General features: G+C 35.5%; 1 protein-coding gene across 3 annotated transcripts in view; it reads left to right on the forward strand.

The window, feature by feature from the left end:
• CADM2 (cell adhesion molecule 2) overlaps positions 1–21,159 on the forward strand; it is a 1,073,247-nt gene that overhangs the window by 964,595 nt on the left and 87,493 nt on the right. For all 3 annotated transcript variants that reach the window (XM_053565552.1, XM_053565553.1, XM_053565554.1), the window contains one exon: positions 8,679–8,857. In XM_053565552.1, coding sequence (XP_053421527.1) covers positions 8,679–8,857 — 179 coding nt within the window. The remainder of the gene's footprint in view (positions 1–8,678; positions 8,858–21,159) is intronic.

Here is a 21,159-nt window from a genome sequence, read left to right on the forward strand (position 1 = left end):
GACCAAGAGGGATTTATCCCAGTCTCTCAAGGCTGGTTTAATATACGTAAATCTATAAATGTAATTCAGCACATAAACAAACTAAAAAATAAAGACCATATGATTCTCTCAATTGACACAGAAAAAGCTTTTGATAATATCCAGCATCCCTTCATGATCAGAACACTTAAGAAAATTGGTGTAGAAGGGACATTTCTTAAACTAATAGAGGCCATCTATAACAAACCCACAGCCACTGTCATATTGAATGAAGTTAAATTGAAATCATTTCCACTTAGATCAGGAACCAGGCAAGGTTGCCCATAGTTTCCGTTGCTCTTTAACATTATAATGGAAGTTTTAGCCATTGCAATTAGGGAAGAAAAGGAGATCAAGGGTATCCACATAGGGTCAGAAGAGATCAAACTTTCACTGTTCACAGATGACTTGATCTTTTATCTGGAAGACACTAGGGATTCTACTACAAAACTTTTAGAAGTGATCAAGGAATACAGCAATGTCTCAGACTACAAAGTCAACACCCATAAATCTGTAGTCTTTATGTATACCAACAGTAACCAAGCCAAAAAAACACTCAAGGACACTATTCCTTTCACAGTAGTGCCAAAGAAGATGAAATTTTTGGGATTATACCTAACAAAGTATGTGAAAGATCTCTACAAAGAGAACTATGAAACTCTAAGGAAAGAAATAGCTGAAGTAGTTAACAAATGGAAAAACATACCATGCTCATGGCTGGGAAGAATCAACATTGTTAAAATGTCTATACTACCCAAAGCAATATATAATTTTAAAGCAATTCCTATTAAAGCTCCATTGTCATATTTTAAAGATCTTGAAAAAATAATACTTTGTTTTATATGGAATCAGAAAAAACCTCGAATAGCCAAAATATTACTCAGCAATAAAAACAAAGCAGAAGGAATCACGCTACCAGACCTGAGACTGTACCGTAAATCTATAGTGATCAAAACAGCATGGTACTGGCACAAAAACAGAGAAATAGATGTCTGGAAGAGAATAGAGAACCAAGAGATGAATCCAGGTACTTACTGTTATTTAATCTTTGACAAGCCAATTAAAAACATTCAGTGGGGAAAAGATTCCCTATTTAACAAATGGTGCTGGGTGAACTGGCTGGCAATCTGTAAAAGACAGAAACTGGACCCACACCTTTCACCATTAACTAAGATAGACTCTCACTGGATAAAAGATTTAAACTTAAGACATGAAACTATAAAAATACTTGAAGAAAGTGCAGGGAAAACTCTTGAAGGAATGGGCCTGGGTGAATATTTTATGAAGAGGACTCCCCAGGCCATTGAAGCAGCTTCAAAAATACATTACTGGGACCTGATCAAACTAAAAAGCTTCTGCACAGCCAAGAACATAGTAAGTAAAGGAAGCAGACAGCCCTCAGAATGGGAGAAAATATTTGCAGGTTATACCTCCGATAAAGGTTTAATAACCAGAATCCACAGAGAACTCAAACGTATTAGCAAGAAAAGAACAAGTGGTCCAATCTCAGGGTGGGCAAGGGACTTGAAGAGAAACTTCTCTAAAGAAGACAGACGCACGATCTATAAGCACATGAAAAAAAGCTCATCATCCTTAATCATCAGAGAAATGCAAATCAAAACTACTTTGAGATATCACCTAATTCCATTAAGAGTAGCCCACATAACAAAATCCCAAAATCAGAGATGTTGGTGTGGATGTGAAGAAAGAGCACACTTCTACACTGCTGGTGGGAATGCACACTAATACTTTCCTTTTGGAGATCTGAAAACAGACCTGCCATTCGATCCTATAATTCCTTTACTAGGTATGTATCCAGAAGACCAAAAATCACAATATAACAAAGACATCTGTACCAGAATGTTTATTGCAGCCCAATTCATAATTGCTAAGTCATAGAAGAAGCCCAAATGCCTATTGATCCACGAATGGACTAGCAAATTGTGGTACATGTATACCATGGAATATTATGCAGCCTTAAAAAATATGGAGACTTTACCTCTTTCATGTTTACATGGATGGAGCTAACATATTCTTCTTAGCAAAGTATGTCAGGAATGGAAGAAAAAGTATCCAATGTACTCAGCCCCACTATGAAGCTAATTTATAGCTTTCACATGAAGGCTATAACCCTACTATAGCACAAGAATATGAGGAAAGGGCTAAGGAAGGGGAAGAGAGGGGGGAGATTAGGGTGGAGGGAGGGTAGTGATTGGCACCACACCTATGGTGCATCTTAGAATGGGTACAGGCGAAACTTACTAAATGCAGAATACAGATATCTACATACAATAACTAAGAAAATGCCATGAATAGTTTGATGAGAATATTTCAGATTGTATATGAAACCAGCACATTGTACCCCTTGATTGCACTAATGTACAAAGCTATGCTTTAACAAAAAAAAGTATGAAATCAATAGGAGGAATAAAAGAAAAGCAAATTTTATTAAATTAAGTTGCACAACAATCAAATTTGAGAATAAAACAACAGCTCGACATACAATCCACGGGCCTAGAACAAATTTATAAGACTTTGCATGTATGTAGAATGCCATTTATAGCCTGTGTTCAGAAACATCTCATTTGGCTCAGTAACAAAGAACACTCTGTGTATTTTTAACAATTGAAACAATCAGTACAATGAATATCCCCAAGAGTAATTATTTCGTATTTCAATGGGGTAATAGCTGCATCTTTAGCACCCAATAAGTCATTAAAAATATCATTCAGAATCAGTTTCACAGTTTTAAGAATACTTCTCTATTCCTTGAGCTTACTTTGTATTTATATTACGCACTAAAAAAACTACCCAGCACCCCCAGCTTCTAATCTTTATCCTCTCTGTCTTCTTTTTCTTCCTTGATTATTTAGCATGTTTTGGTTTAAAAATGCCATCTAAGTCTACAGAATGGGGAAATGCCTAGGCGAGACGTCTCTCAGGATCCTTTCCCCTTGAACTCAATAAACTTAGAATTTTCTACCTGAACTCCAATTTCAAACCCTTTTGTCAATCAATTTACACTTAATTTTTATTCATCTATTTTTCTAAAAAATATCAGATGAACACTCAGAGGTTTTTTTTTTTTGCACAGACTCTTCACTATAAGTTCTTGATTTAAAGTCTTCACTTAACACAGAAAGAGAATCAAGGTATTCATGTGACTCATACTCCCTTGTTTTATTTTCCAGTGAATAGATCACAGAAAATGGAGAAGTATTGGGTTTTAAACAATCTCCCTTTTACTAAAACTCTAATCACATCTACTGCCTACCTGGGGGTTTCAAATCTAAAATAAAACCACAAGGCATCTTCATGTGGTTTCATGGTACATAAGGCATAAAGTCCTTAACTATATCACTTTATATTCACTTTATCTTAAATTAGAGGAAGTATAAGATATAAATATTCTCAAATTTTGTTTTTTCCCTTTTAGAGCCAAAGCAAGATGCTTACCTGAATGCTATTATAGCAACTTTTTTCTTTCATATAGGAAAGCAAGTTTGATTTTCATAGGATTAATTTTAGTGTTAGAGCCAAACATAACACTGTTCTTTTCTTTTCTTTTTTTTCCTTTCTTCCTTTCTTTTCTTTTCTTTTTTTTTTGAGACAGAGTCTCACTTTGTCGCCCTGGGTAGAGTACTGTTGGTATCAGAGCTCACAGCAACCTCAAACTCTTGGGCTCAAATGATTCTCTTGCCTCAGCCTCCCAAGAAGCTGGGACGACAGGTGCCCGCCACAATGCCTGGATATTTTCTGTTTTGTTGATGTTATTGTTGCTTTTTTGTTTAGCAGGCCCCAGCCAGGTTCAAACCCACCAGCCCCGTGCATGTGGCTGGCGCCCTAACCACTGAGTACGGGCACCAAGCCCATAACGCTGCTCTTATGAAGGAAAAGACAGTGTAGGATCCAAAGAAGACACCACCATGTGGGAAAAGAGAGACACTGCAGAGTGCTTCAGATTTAGGAGGGTGTTTTACTCTTGTTCACTTTTGCAAGAATACCAGGAAAGTTCTTTTCCTAGGGCACCTCTTTTATGGGGCTCACCTTTCCATAACTGAACTGCCTATTCTTTGTTCTTCTCAAGTATAAGTTGGAAAGAGAGGATGAAGCCAAAGACAAAGAAAGGTTCTATTCTCATCAATACCTAAGGAGCGAAAATCCCATATACACCGAAAGGATTAGAGGGACCGTTGCTATGACAGACCTTCACAGAATAAATTCCCCAAAGATAAACTAAGAGTTTCAGTGACAATTAGTAATTGGGCTTGTATCATATATTCTGTAAATAGGAGTTGCAAAATAAACTGGAGAATCTTTTATTAGGTAAGTACAAAACAAAGCACTGATTTAATAATTAAAAAAAAATCTGTTAAGATTAAAAACAATTCTACCAATGCCTTATGAAATAAATGTATAATAATATTTGGTTTCTTACTCTCTTTTTTTTTTTTTTGAGATAGAGTCTCACTTTGTTGCCCTCAGTAAAGTGCTGCAGTGTCATAGCTCACAGCAACTTCCAACTCTTGGGTTCAAGCGATTCTCTTGCCTCAGCCTCCTGAGTAGCTGGCACTACAGGCGCCCGCCACAACGCCCGGCTATTTTTAGAGACGAAGTCTTGCTCTGACTCAGGCTTGTCTAGAACCCCTGAGGTCAGGCAAACCATCTACCTTGGCCTTCTAAGTGCAGGATTACATGTGTGAGCCACCAAGCCTGGCTGGTTTCTGTTTTTATTTTTATTTTCTTTTGGTTTTCTGTTGCTGGGGAAATAACTGTTGCAAAAATGTCCTTAGGTGCATGGAAAAATAAACCTCCTTATAGTGATATAGATTTGATAGTCAGAAAAAAAATCAAATTGCATTTGCAAATAAAAGATTTTGCACTTGTAATTATTTAGGCTACTAAATGGGGAACTCCGTATTGACTATATTCATATTCTCACTTTTAAGTTTCACAGTGTTACCATCTCCCCAATGCTGTTTTCACTGTCTTGTTTCTTCAGGAGTACATACTGCAAAAAGAGTAGACTGGAACCACTTTCAGAATGATCTTTTTGGATGCCTGAACAGCAGGGAAGATTGTTATTCATTTGCAGCAAGAAACTCAATCATTTGTGTGTTCCAATTAGAGAAAGCCTAGGGGCCCTCTTTATTAAGATGAAACACAAATTGTATCAAGTCTTGCTAAACCACTTAATATTTTTATGCTGATATTAAGAACCTTGAACATTTTAAATACTAATTGGGAATATGTGCAGGCTATTTTTAATCTACACGTAAACTCTAACCTCTGTTTCATTAAAATTGCATCTTACGATGCTCTTTTGCCACCTTGAAGATTACCACTCAGAGTAGGAAGAAGAATCCTTAAAGAATTCCGTTCTGTGTCAGCAGAGACTTACACCATTACACCCTCCTGTTAACCAATTGTGCAGGTGCTTTTTATTATTTTCTATGAGGGAGTTTTTTTTTTTTTTTTGAGAAAATATTTTTAAATACAAACTGACAATTGTAATAATTGGTGTAGATATTTATATTTTTCTACAATAATTTAAAATATCCAAATTTATAGAGTCATGTGCTTTAAGATTCAATGCTTATGAACACAAGGAGAGAAAAATCATGATTTTTGATTTGGGAGGATGATTTTGAGTGTATGAAAAGGTATAGATCCATGCATATAATTATATCTCTCTGTGTTTAAAAATTCCAAATTATACATCAAGGAAACATTGCTTCTTAATATGTTAAAATACTTACCTTGAGTGGTATTATAGAGATGAATGCTCTAAAATTCAAATTATCTTTAATATAAATATTATGCTAATATTGGCCTACCACGACTTTGTAAAAGGACAAAACTTCTATTATTTCAACTATGTTACAAGCCATAGCTTTATTTTAACTTTGTTTGTTTGTTTGCGTCTTGAAGGGATGTTAAGGATATACACGGTACCAATTTATCCAGGCTGTTTAAAATAAGAATTAGTGAATACAGGGCGGCGCCTGTGGCTCAGTCGGTAAGGCGCAGGCCCCATATACCGAGGGTGGCGGGTTCAAACCCAGCCCTGGCCAAATTGCAACCCCCCAAAAAAATAGCCGGGCGTTGTGGCGGGCGCCTGTAGTCCCAGCTACTCGGGAGGCTGAGGCAAGAGAATCGCTTGGGCCCAGGAGTTGGAGGTTGCTGTGAGCTGTGTGAGGCCACGGCACTCTACCGAGGGCCATAAAGTGAGACTCTGTCTCTACAAAAAAAAAAAAAGAATTAGTAAATACAAACAGAGGTGAGGATATAGGCAACAAGTTACGTATTAATGGTTTGACTTTTCCTAAGACAGTGACTTGTCTATATAATTGAATGATGCAAATTTTTATATATTTTCCAATTATTTATGTTACCTGCTTTCTTAATTTGCTATCATCTAACAGCCTTTCAGAAATTTTATGGATATACCTATGATAAAATTTCCCTGTTTGACTTCTCTCTCTGAAGACTTAAGGAGATTCAAACCATTTATTCTCTCTGCACAGACACTTACTGTAATACTTCATCTCTGGTCATGAAAATGTATGTGGGGATCTTTCCCTACTGACAATCAGTTCTCTATGGAACACCAGCTTGAGTGTTCTCAGTTCAATTCTGACACTCTGGCCATAGTGTCAGATCCTACAGATGGAGGACTCAGTCCCACAAGACTAACCCCCATATCAGATGCCACTCACAAGTGGTAGGTTGTCACCTGTAATTCTGAGTGCAGATAGGAGCGCCCATGGCTCCCTCCTTGGCTTTGATTGATTTGCTGTGTTCTCACAGAACACAGAAAAACATTTGACGTATGTTTATTCATTTATTATAAAGGATATTATAAAGGATACTGAGGAAGAGCCAGATGATGAGAAGGATAGACTAAAATATTCAGGAAGAGGTGCGGAGCTTCTATGCCTTTTCCTGCTGTGCTTGCATCTTGATGCCCACCAAGAGCTTCTCGTTAGAACATCTTACAAACCATTTCATTATCACAAACTTTTTTCTATCACTCTGAAAATTTCAAGGCACTTAAAAACTATGTCAGAACAAAAATAAACATTCTGCAATATACATGTACCTTAAAACATCAGGTTTTACATGATAAATAAATACAGTGTATATGTCATTTAAAAAATAAATAAATACATTGGGAAAAAAGCCTGTGTCAGACACTCTTATCACTCAGAAAAAAACAGTCATGCACCACATAACAACATTTTATTCAATGACGGCCCACATACAGCCTAGGTGTATAGTAGGCTGTGCCGCCTAGATTTGTCTAAGCATACTGTGTGATGTTTGTGCAATGACAAAATCATCTAACAACACATTTCTTAGCATACACAGTAACACAGTAAATGTGTAAAAGTCCTAGGAGTTCTGTCTAAGGAAATGGGATCAAAGACCAAATATTAGAAAAAAAAATTCTCCTGGAACCCCTCCCTACAATGGTTTCAGAAGCTCTACATGAAGAACAGGAGGCAGAGAGAAATGTATATTTCTTATTATTTCACAATATCACCCTCTCCAAGTGCGAGAAATTCTTTTACAACAGTGCTGATCTGCTTCTTTTCATTTTTTTTCATTCTTTGTTATTAAATTTTCATAACTTTGACTTTTACAAAATTTTATCTGAAGAATAGTCTTTCTCTTAGAAAGAATGCCATAACCAGAGAAACCACTCACGAGACCTAAGTTCTAGCTGTGCTCATGATAGAACAGAAAGGCAATTCTACCAAATTAAATAAATCAATAAAGCTTTTCAGAAAATAATTCTGTGTGATTAAATCATGATTAAATTGGAAAATTTTTATATAGAAGTCTAACAAAGTAGTCATCATGATAGAAAGCAGGAGGCAGTGGACAAAGCATCAACTATGGAGTCAGACCAGGTTCTGAAACTTCTCTGATCTGCATTGGTATATGTAGTAAATTTAAAAAATAATATTCATCCAAATCTTCTTTTGAGTACTGTAGAAAATATATGCAAAGCACCTAAGATAACTGGTATTACCAACATGTGGTTATAGATATTAACAACCATTCCTATCATTTATTATTATCAAACAGAAATTTTTCAAGTGAAGAACTTACATACCATTTATCTTTTCTTTGATGAAAGCATATTTCAAAATGGGTATTCTTTTCAAGGTTTTATTAAAGAAGAATTCTAAGGAAAACCCTTTAAGAGAATGAGAAAAACAGACAAGGTAAAAAGGGGAAATTTCAGGTAGCCACAGGCGGAGCTGGGTCACAGGGGTGGCCCTGAGTGCAAACACGTAATTCCAGGTACCTCTGTGGAAGTCTTGCTTCAATAGCCCAGGGCTGTCCTCCAATGTTAGGTGTGGCTTAGCCACAGGACCTTGTGAGGGCACCATTGATGACTGCTACAGTGACTCAAAAGATTAGTTCCTTAATGCATATCTGCCTAGTTAATTAGAATAGAATTAAATTACATATGCCACATCTCTAACTCTTTTGAGTGAAGGCATATGGTAGTTTGATATCTTAACGAAGTTAGCTCTTGGTTATGCAGAAATTAAGTGTTAAGTGCTTATAAATTGCTTGATTCTCTAAATTCTCAAATATGTAACGTTTCTTATTTTCTTATCCCTATGCATGCTCGAATCCAATAGGCCAGAACCTGTTTTGTGGACGAAGGATGGTGGAGAATTACCAGATCCTGACCGGATGGTTGTGAGTGGTAGGGAGCTAAACATTCTTTTCCTGAACAAAACGGATAATGGTACATATCGATGTGAAGCAACAAACACCATCGGCCAAAGCAGTGCGGAGTATGTTCTCATTGTACATGGTGAGTACCTTTTTGAAAACATTATATACAAAATGATGAATAAACTGAAAAGCTGTTTAAATGTAGCAGCATCTTCAATGATGAATAAAATTCAAAAGATTTTCTTTTTCTTTCAGAAAAACTTTTCAGAAGGTTAAGTATCTCCAATATTTGAAATTGCTTATGTGTGAAACTGATAAAATAAAATTACAACAGACACTTAAATACACATAAAATAAAAATGATTTTTGTATAAAGTTTTCTCTATTATAAATATCTTTATTAAATTTTGGTCATGACCAGTAAGCTATATTGCAGGTTGTCTTTACATTTTACAAAGACATGCTTTAAATTATTAATCATTAAAATTATACTTCCCTTTAGCTAATTTTGATTGTATTAACCTTTATAAGCCTTACTTTATAATTGTTAGCATTTCAGAAAGAATGATAGTGTGTCTCTGAGATCAACAAAGGTATAGAATATTAAAGTAAACTGCATTCATTTCTTATGAATTATAATTTAAAATTTCTACAGACTTTTTTTACTGCATTTGTCTTACAATTTGAGTAAATATAACAGAGTCACAGAAAGAAATAATAATAACCAATGGTGAATACACTCTTGTTTTGCCCAACCGCCCATAGCCACAGTGGGGGGTTCATACATAGTAAGGTGGCTTTAACATCTTGTTAGATGGAGATGACCTTTCATGAAATTGATATATACTGCAGTAAATAAAATTAGACATGTTTCTTTATTGCACTACTCCTCAGAGTTTATTTATATGCCAGGGTGCATTGTGAATATCCAAGCACAAGACACATTAGAAAATGTAGCAATTTCCTCATGTATTTCACCCAGGAAAACTTTTCTGAGACTAGCATTGTTTTCTCTATAATAGTATGGTATAGGAAATGAATACCGTAGATAACAGGATGCTGTAATAAATCCAGTGGAGCTTAAACACATGAATGGAGAGTGCTGATTTGCTGTTTTCCCCATGAATTCAACTATAGAATACTGTCAGAAGCATGGATTAATTCTCTACCTTTCCAAAATAATTGTTGGGGGTCAAGTCACATTTTTTTTTTTTTTTTTGGTAAAGATGTTTAATTTTAGAAAAAATAATCTGATTAGGGTTATTCTTCCCAGGTACTTATTTTGTTACTTTGTACTTAAAGTTGCAGGCTAAACTTTAACAAAAAGTAGCATATTAAATCAATTTTCAGTTTTCCTGCTGTCAAATTGTTTTCGTGTATAAAATCTCTCAATTCTTAATTCCATTTTGCTCTGGTAGGCAAATGAAGGCTCACAATGACTAGACTGTTCACATAAACATCCTGAAAACTGAAGAGCTAAGAGTTTAATTTCTATTACCTCATGGATTGTGCAAAATTCAACTTTGGGAAAGATTAGCCTAATCAAATTAGACTGATAAATTGGAATTAAATGTGATAAGCCCCTGTCGGCAAACCCTGGCAGCCTTACTACCACAGAGTTTATAGCACCACTGGGTATGTCAAGATGAAAAGTTAGATCCTTAGAGCAGGGTCTGAGTAGATTTCAGTTCATAGTGCCTGGAAGTGTAGATCCTGCAGTCATGTAAGTGAAGTACAATCTGTCTGATTTAGACTTATTTTCCTAAGTTCTTCTATCACTTACCTAACATTTTTCTTAGAATCTGAGGTCATGGTAGGTACCGTGTAACACTGTGTCACATACAATATGACATAAAACTATAGAGAATTAAGAGGGAAGTGAAAGAGAAAAAATATACTTAGATGAAAGTATCTCTCTCTCTTTTTTTTTTTTTAAATGTAATTCAAATGGAGAAAATTCATGTTTTCCCCAGGTTTGCAAGCTAGCCAACAGCATGATTTCCTAAATAGCCAAGCTACCTTTAGGTGGCAGTTGACATATTTCTAATAAATACTTCTTGAAGCACTTTGTAAGAAGTCATTTTTGGTTTTGCTTTTTGAACTCCAATTCATCAAAAGCACCCCATAGATTAATGCTATTCATGCTGCTCAATAAATGCTGTGAAGTTCAACAGTGGTTTACCTAGGATTATTGACATGAGTAATGAGAGGCTCGATGAAACAGTGAAACCACACTACTCTGTTTTTCAAAAGAGCTCCAATTGGGTTCATTACAAAATAAAGTTTTTTACCCCTTTGCTCTCTAGGTATAATGTTTCATTAGTCACTGGTTGTATAAATATAAAAAGCCACTCTCTTCTGTTAATGGTTCGGCTGTTTCAAAACCCGACTAAATGATGAAATTTGAGTGGCATTTCGATCTATAATGAATGCAGCGTGCATTTCAGAACGGAGTGATAAGTGATCATTTGTGAGAATTTTACCCTTTTATCTTTTACACCAAGGTTGATTTTACATTAGCTGTGATAATTTAATATAGCTCCAGCACAGAAGGGCTTCTCATGAGCTGAGACCTGGGCCTTTGACTCTACCTCACTTGCCTGGATTCTATTGATTCTTAACTTGATGGAGGTCTGAGCACTTTCCTGTGAAATCATCCACTATCTAGATGCTATCCTAATAGTTAGATTTTATTGCTTTAGAGTCAATGGAAATTATTTAAATGTTATCACAATCAATTATTAAAAGCACTGACATTTTGTAGTATGGACACTGGCCGTCCTTCCCTTCCTTTACACCTCTGAAAATTTCAGCATTAGGACGATAGATGGTAATTGTAAACTGCCAGCTTAAAATTTACCCTCAATGAGAGGCCTAATAAAAGTCAGCACACAAACACCTGCAGGGTAAAACATCCTACTTCTGAAACATTTGCACTGTAGAGGTTCCTAGGAAAGAAAGAAGCACTATTCATCAACAACTCTGGAAGAATTAATCTGTTAAAAATTAATATGTTAAATTAGTAACCATAGTTATAGTAATTAATTCGTGTGAACAGCACAATAGTTTTTTTTTTCTTTTACTTTTGGCTTTATTATAAAAATATTGAAATGACGCTGTTGTTATCATTATCATGCTATTTGTTTCTTTAGAATGGCCGGTTACGTCTATTGGCATAAAGGCTTTGAAATATTTTAATCCATTGCTGTTCTTACCATTTGGAGAACTCAGATCAACAGAAAAATGTATTCATTCGCCAAACAGATGTTTAGTACTTATCTGCTGCATGCAAAGGCACTCTAGGAGCAAAGATGAATAGCACTCAAGAAGATTATAGCCTAATATGGAGCATAAGCATGCAAACACCTATTACACAAAATAGAAGAGCTATAGGGAAATGGTCACGCAATGATGTGGGATGTTCACATTCTGCAAAAGTGTAGTCCACGTGTCTGCAATATTATTTTTTAAAGATAGGTTCTCACTCTCTCAGTCTTCACCTGTCTGGAGTGCAGTGACCAAATCATAGTCACTATAACCTCAAACTTCTAGGCTCAAGTGACCCACCCTTTTTAGCTTCTCAAGTAGCTAGGACTACAGATATACACCAGAACACTGCTTAATTTTTTAATGTTTTTGTAGGTAGGGGGTCTTGCCATATTTTCCAGAGTTATCTCAAACACATGGCCTTAAGTTGCCCTCCTACCTCTGCCTCCCAAAGTGCAGGGATTATAGGTGTGTGCCACCATCCCTGGCCTGGAAGATTTCAATATAAAACATACCACTCCTGGATTATTTGTAAATAAATGGTATACATACGAGGATGGTGGAAGTAGCAAGGTGTAAGTTGCAGAGATGTACAGTAAATCAGACTGTTATTATTATTTTATAACTAGTACCCTTATTATACCAAAGGCAGTCCAACTCCAATGCTCTGCCAAGAAACTTACCCATGCATTGTATGCAATTTGTTGCCTATAAACATTCCCGAATGTACTCAGTACATAAATTAGGTTATGTCTATCCTATATTCTTGCTAAGCATTAGAGAGCATCTTAAAAATTCCGCAATATAGCAAATTCATAATATATAAAACAGGACAAAAGTTATATAATCTTGTTTCTCAAATGCAACATCAAGTTCAGAGGATTTAGGTGAGCTATCCCCCCTCCCCAAGTAAAAACTACTCATCTGTATCTATCCACTAGAGAGCATTGGAAATACCCATTTATCATGAAAAGAATGGCTACAAGGCATTACTAATGACCATAGGCTAATTGTATTTTCTGGTTGTAAGCAATTCAAGTTGTTATATTTCTTCGTCATTAACTGATTAATGCCTTTTTGAAAGTGTCAAAAATGTGCAGGACCTGAAAAATTTGGAGGAAGAATATCTATGGAGAGGCCAAAGACAAATGGCCACATTTCCTCCGTGCCCCCAATCCCAAACTTCATTCTCTTTTTTTTTTTTTTTTTTTTTTTATTGAATCATAGCTGTGTACATTGATATGATCATGGGGCATCATTCACTCATTCACTAGCTTCACAGACCGTTTGACACACTTTCATCACACTGGTTAACATAGCCTTCCTGGCATTCTCTCAGTTACTGTGCCAAGACACTTACATTCCACATTTACCAAGTTTCACATATACCCTTGTAAGATGCACTGCTGGTGTAATCCCACCAATCCTCCTCCCTCTACCCAACTCCTCCCTCCCTCCCCTCCCTTTTCCCCTTCCCCCTATTCTTAGGTTATAACTGGGTTATAACTTCTCAATTCCCCCAATGTTTTTAAGAGAAATTAACAATCACTTCTCAAAATACAACATAAAATGAACAGATATACTAGAACACTTGAGTATCACCTATAGCCTCAAAAACGTTCCCCAGGATTTGGAAGAAATAAAGTCATACAAGTTGAAAAAAATGAGTAGTTGATTTTTCATTTTAGGAGTAGTTGAACTATCAATGACACATCTAGATTGTCCACAAGGGTGACTGGAAGTCAAGTTAGCTCTTCAGTGGAAAACCTGGGTTTTCCCCAGTCGTATGAGAGTTAAGAAACATTATTCCAAACTTTTTTCATAATATTCCCCCTCCCTCCTCAAATTTACTTTTCCCATTACTCTAGTAACCCTTGTGTAAGTGTTAAAATTCGTATACTGCTGCTCTAACATACTCTATTACTTCATTATTTTCTTCTTATAGGAATAAGGTTTCACAATAATATGTCACTTTTTCATTTTAACTCTTGCTATTCTTATTTTGAATACATTTAGCCACTACACACCTTTCCATAGATTTCCTTTTCTTATGTACACTTTTTTTGCTTGTCTAGGATATTTTATATTTACAATCATAGGAGACAAGTAAAATTCTCCATGGTTAGTGTTGTGATAATATACAGAAGAACAGAATTAAAATTTGGTTATATGTCTGTACTGCCAAACAGCTTATCACATTTGCTGACTTTGTATCTTTAAAAGTTCTCTCCAAAGTTATGATTTGTTTAGTTTATTTGTTGTTGTATCTATTGAAAGAAATACTGATGAAAAATGTAAGATTGCTTTTTGTTTGTTTGTTTGTTTTCAGGGTAAGTTACTTCAGAAGTAACACATATGTATAATAGGATCCCTCACATTTTATTGTTAGTAGGATTCATTATAAAAAGAGTGTTTTGGGTCTTTAAAAAAATTTAATAGCAGGAGAATATTACTGTTTGAAATGTCTATGCGTTTTGGTCTCCTGAAAGGTATTAAGCTATTAAATGTGCCTTTCCAGCTTTTAAGAATCAATAAGACTGCTATTTTCATTTCACTCAGCTTTTATTGTTGATAATAAATGTCAAAAATACCCAGAGACAGAAAATTGTATACACAGATATTATTGCTGCATCAAGCCAAGCTTCCAAGCTTTGCTGATCATTTGGACATACAGCTCTTTCAGGAACTGTGGGTAAATGCAGGTTCACGTTCCATCCTGGGAGCTGATTCTCCATTTCAGGTGACTTGACAACCAGGAGGGAGGAAGATGAGTCGTGCAGGGTATTCTCTCACTTTAACAGTCCAATCCATACAGCATCTCTTTCAAATATTTAACAAATATGCAAAACATAAATTAAGTTGTTCTAAGGTTGCTAGCATTTGACCCTAAATTTGGCAAAATTATGCAGTTATAGGTGAATGCAAAAATAATTATGAAACAGATTAGGAATGTCATAAAACCATACCCTTAATTTGTTTTTAAACTTCCCTTACTGTAGAACTAAGCAAATATGATTGTAATACATACCTTTCAGTATTACAGGAATATATCCTTTATGTGTTTATGTCATGATTTGAAAGCTAAAGAGGACTTCCATTACAATAAAAATCTAAAGTGTACTTTGGTGCTTCATAGTAAATGTATAGCTAGATGAAAACTTTGGCAGCTTCTAGTGACATGCATTTGTTTTTAAATCATCCAGCGATAAAACATTTAAAAGCATAGAGAGGCTATGATTTTTTATTTTTTTGCTTATTTGTTCTGTTAAGCAAGGTGATATTTACAGGTTATGATCGAACTGAGAGGGCGCAATTTTGAGCTCATGTGAGTGGGTGAGGAGTTGGGAAGGGAAGTCTGGATTATAGACAGATGTACAGCCTAGCAAACATTAAAAAGGGATTCAGCTGAAATCTGTTCCCTCACATGGAAACAGACCTACCAGTTGGTAAATTAATTCTGTGTGCTCATAATGAGCATTTTTCCTTTGGAGCAGTTTTCTTAGAAGCATAGATGGAAAATATACAGTGTAGGAAAAAAAGGATAGAAAAGTTACCCATATGGAGTAACAAACAGTGTGCTAATGGAAGGGCCCCGTGGTTGCTGTTCTCATCTCTGATTGAGAGTTTCCAGGCAGTAACTAGTTGGATGATTCTTAAAACAGTACCCTCTTTAATCGCTGAGATAAAACACATCATTTCCAGACATGAATAACCAGAGAGAGCTCTGATGCCTGCAGGAAAGGTGTACCTCTGACTGGATGAATACGTGGTTGAACTCTGCAGAGACGTGGAAAGGTGTAACCTAGTGGAGACAGGAGCGCCGTGTTCATTATAAAACCTTGGAGAAGGTGTATGTGTGTGGGCATGCTCAGCACAGAGTTAAGGCTTCATTATATTCCTTTGTTTTAAGATGAGAATGAAGTGGATAAATTCAGGTTTCAGCTTTCAGAGTACAAAATTCTGCTGCGAAATACCTTTCTGAAGCCCTTGTTTCTATGTGCCTAGAAGCACCACTGACCAAAAGGTACACTGGGGAAAAAACCCTCATTCCTGGCTGAAAGTGGGAATGAGTCTATCACTAAACAATCGAATCCTTTAAAAAAATCTTTTCCTGCACTTTTATATATAATATTTTCTCTCAGTTGCAGTATCCAATAAGGTAAAAAGGATAAATCTGTGATTCTCAAGTCAGTAGACTTGTTTATGTGGAAATACGCCTATGCAGTCTGTAGCTTTACAAAAATGTACAGAGCTCTTTTACCCAAGTATATGTGCATTAATTGGCACATTTGTTAGAGATTTCAAGTAAAACATGTATGCGATGGCCCATGGGAGAAAATGTTGGCATTAGTTTGCAGAAACAATGGTATCTCTAAATAGAAGGTATAGATTTTTCATAAAACCTGCTTTGTAGCTTCTTACAATGTCGTTTTCACAAACATTATAACAACATACGTATTTTGTTCCAGAATCCAGGAATTATCTTCGATTCCTCTCCACCCTTCTTCCCAGTTCATCACCAGGTTCTGTCAACACTGCTTTGAAACATGCTCCCAATATGTGCACTTCTTTCAATCACCCTTTCTAGCCTGGACGATTGAAACATTATCTAATGGGCTCACTGCTTCCATGCTGCCACTCCATCAGTCTGTTCCCCACACAGCTGCAATATATAAATGTTTTAAATGCATATACCTTCATGTCTTACACTTATTTAAATTTATCCAAAGGCATTTTATCTCACATATTATAAAAGCTAAACTCTCGTCATCCTTTCTTACCAAGCCCTGCATGCTATGACTGCTCCCTGCCTCTGTGGTATCTTTATAACTCTCCACACACCCCTGGTCCTCTTTCAACCCTTCTGAGACGTCCAGCTTATTCATCTTTTAGAAACTTTGCCTCTGCCTGGAATGCTTGTTCAGGGAATGCAAGGAAAGCTCATGTTTGCAAGACTGAATTCTTCTCATTCAGATGTCATGGGCCACTACCATCCAAAGTGATGCTCAAGTAGCATATCACTTCCTTTTAATTCTTCATAGGACATTTATCATTATTTGATATTTTAGCTGCCTATTTGTATATTTGATTATACATAGGTGTGATGCACATATGAACATATGTTCCATGAGAGGGCCTAATATAGCAAGTGATCTCCAAATGCCAAAGGAGCCAAGAAACCAAAGCATGAGGGAGACAGATCTGGTTTGTTGGCGGAGGGTGAGTCATTAAGGAAACTTAAAGGTGTGGTCTTAGGCAGCTACAACACAGGTAGGTTTCTACACTGAAACCCGCCAGAGCCTAAGCATGTATCTTGAAGAAAAGAATACATGCTTTGTAAGGAATATGTAGGTGGCTGAGACACTACCACAGACATCACAGCCTATCATGTGTGAGGAAAGGAAAAACTTAGTAAATAGGAATTTCTACATAAAGAATAATTCTTCCACTAGATATCTTGGTGGCATTCCCAGACTAGGGGTTAGTCAGGAGTCACCTGGAGAATTGGCATCTAAAATAGAGTTCCCACAGTACAGAGGGTGCCAAAAATATACATAAATACATACACAGTTTAAGAAAGGAAAACACTGTATTAAAATTGTAATAGTTAGTATATATTTGATTAACCTTTGTTATCTTGTGTATTGTAAGTTGTAACTCTTATAATTGCAGGAGTCAAATGACTGGACTATAAAAATTTTAATACAGTGTTTCCTTTCCTTAAATTGTACATACATTTTTGCACCATTGGTGTATGTACACATCTTATTTATGTATGTGTCTGTACATACTTACATCTTCTATACCCTCTCGCTAGATTATGACTTTCTTGAAAACATATTGTATGCATCTTGTCTACCTCTAGGTCTCAGAACAGTGCCTTCCAAATAGTAAATAATCAACAAAAATTTCTTTGATGATTAAATTTCTGTCTCTGTCCCTATCTTCAAGAGAAGAAACTTTAATGTAGTAATACATGCACACATATACACATACATACACAACCGTATCAACATAAATACACATGTATGTGTGTGTATGCACACACACATAAACATTACACATACACACTGCCTGGACTTCTGGGGGAAATCAGGGTAATAGTAATGTCTGGTATCCCTTGGTTACCAAAGTAAAGACCTTTGGGGTTTATCCCATATTGGAAAAGAAAAAGTAAAATGTATTTATCCACCAACCCATCACAAATGTGCCTTATCAAATTAAGCAATGCATAATATGAACAAGTGTGCATAGGATAATTAATATCTCTGGTAAACATCTTTGAAATTAGAGAACTATACAATTGGCTCAAGCAGGTTCATTTTTATGTAAAATTATGATTATTGCTAACCAAAAATTAACCTTTTTTACCATTAAGAAAGACATGGCTCTCATGAGAGCTCTAAACATTAGAGATAAAGGTGACAGGAGGGATATGAAAAGCAGAGCTCAATAGATGCTCATTAATAATTCTTTTTAACTTTATTTTTAGCTTTTTTAGGGATTATCTTCTAAGGATATGTCAAAGTAAATCTTTTTATTTTTCATGCACAAACATTATCTGCAAATAGCCATTGGTAATTTTCTTAAATTATAGGTTAGGAAGTTTATGATAATAATCTTTAAACCATTCTCACATTTTTTTAAATTTACATTTAACTAAGCTTCTATATCTCAATGTTAAATATTGTATTTGGAGGCAACTTATTATGTTTTAAAAATTGACAACCAACAAACGTGCATGTAAAAATAGAATTTACTATAATTAGCTCTGTGTAATAATTTCTAATTTTAGTTAAATGATTATTTTGAAGATGATAGATTACATGATTTAGAAAAGAAGGCAACATATAAATTACTTCATTGCATTTTGAATCTGAACCGATATCTTTAGGGTTTCCCTATACCTCCTGAAGTCACATGTGAAAATGTTTATATTTTGTTTTGAGTGAAGGTATTTTGCTTTTAGAAGATCAACTATGATCTATCGCTGATTAAGAACCTGGTCCAAGGGCGGTGCTTTTGGCTCAAAGGAGTAGGGTGCTGGTCCCATATGCCAGAGTTGGCAGATTCAAACCCAGCCCCGGCCAAAAACTGCAAAAAAAACAAAAAAAAAAAAAAAGAAAGAAAGAAAGAAAGAAAAAGAACCTAGTACAAAACGATTCATATAAATGACCAAGTTGTAACTGTTTAGTTTTTAGATGAGGAAACATAGGTACACAGAGGTTGAATAATATGCAAAATGTCTTTCAGTTACTTTATCACAGAGCCTAGATGAAAAAAATCCAAATATTTGTGTTTCTCAATTGGTATTTTCCCGGTCCCTCTCGCTTCTTATGTACACTCATATTTGATTTAATTTTTCTTTTAATGAATGCCAGTAATATTCTCCCATGGGACACTTAGATCCTCACAGAACTTGAAATATTTGACTAAGTTATCTGACTTATTCTTAGGTAAAGTTACTTTTTTAGAAAAGAGCTCACAGTATTGAAAGAGGTGGAGCTAAACGATGTAGGATCAGCCACTTCAGAGGCACTTTTCCCCTACTTTAAATTCCACTTTACTTTTGGAATGTAAAAACGTATTATAAAAGAAAAAAATGCATACTTTTTTCCCCAAATAACACATTGATTTTATTCATAAACTCTCTTGTAATTACACAGAACTGTTGCTTACCACCTACAGTTTAAAATTGCAGTACTTTTCATTTTTTAAGAACAGCTTTTTTTATTGTCTAAGTATTCCATGTTGTAGGAGAAACCAGTGGAAGCTATCAGAGGGATGAAAAGGGATTCATTCAAATACATTTTTTAAAAGGCTTCCCTTTTATGAAGCAGACGAGGTTACTATATGACTCATGAGGAGGAGGATACCACTGGTGAGATGAGGCCCTGTCAATCTGAGGGTTGTCATTTAAGTCAGAGCCTTGGTGCTGTTATCCACTTTTATGCTATAATGCAAAAGGCTGCTCATGTAGCTGAACATAATGGGAGTAGATAAATGTCCATCTCACACAGGCAAAAACAAATATAGTAAACTGATTCTTACCATTGCTTCTAATGGCAATACAACTAGCAGTAAGAATGCGAAGGATGCCCTATTATTTTTAATGTAAGAAAATGCAAATACCTTCTACCAAAAAACCCATTTCTTACTTTAGTAATTCTAATATACATTTAGTTCTAAACCTTCTGCACCTCCACTAATATTAATAACTCTTGGTTTGGATTCACGCTTTAAATTATTTTTTAATTATTATCAGTAATATATATGTATGGTGTAGCTGGTTCTGATTGCTCTAGGACCACACTGAGGGTCGGTTAGTGACTTAAAGCCCAAAGGAGGTTCCACATGGATTCTAACTAAATGGTAGCAATTTTTCTCCCTATTGAACACCAGCTCTTGGAGAGAAACAAGCAGCAAGCAGCTTGGGCATCTGGACATCTTTTGACTTAATTTTGCTTTAAAAATCCAATCTGAATGCCATTTTAAAAAAGAGAAACTGCCAAAAAAACAAAACAGGTCGACAAGTTAGAAATTATTGTACACTGCATTTGTGGAAAACAGAACATACCTTTAACCTGAAAAGCTCGTTATTGAAAAAAAGGTGCTTGCACCAGTCTTCAGTTTACTGTATATGGCGCTTGTTGAAACTGATTTCGCTTTGACAAGGTTATACAGGATTTGCTGTGCTCCAGTAAGCTCCAATAACAAACTGTGGCTGCAGGGTTTTTTAAAAAATACTTCTTTAGAATATGAAGCAAAGGACACTTTTATATCATTCTTAATTGGATGTTATGATTTAAAGCTCTAATACATTTAAAAACATTGGAAATCTGCATTCAGAATATAAGATTTTTCAATATGCTGCTTTTTCAATTCTTCATGGAGATTTTAGACTTGAAGACTCAGCAGTAATTATTACATATCACCTCACGGAGTAGAGGGAAGCACTTTTTGCAGGGATTAGCCATGTATAATGTCAGGTACTGATTCATTTTATTAAAATGATATTATTTTGCACATCAACTGCCAACTTTAAAGTTTAGAGCTTAGTACCCTGAGGACACACAGAAGTATAACCAGGAGTCCATTCTTTTTCTTGTTATTTTATCAACTTATTGATTCATTAAACAAAAACAACAAACAAACAAGTGTGTGCTGAGTGCC

Source organism: Nycticebus coucang, chromosome 16, assembly GCF_027406575.1.
Source record: "Nycticebus coucang isolate mNycCou1 chromosome 16, mNycCou1.pri, whole genome shotgun sequence".
In the NCBI taxonomy this organism is placed as follows: domain Eukaryota; kingdom Metazoa; phylum Chordata; class Mammalia; order Primates; family Lorisidae; genus Nycticebus; species Nycticebus coucang.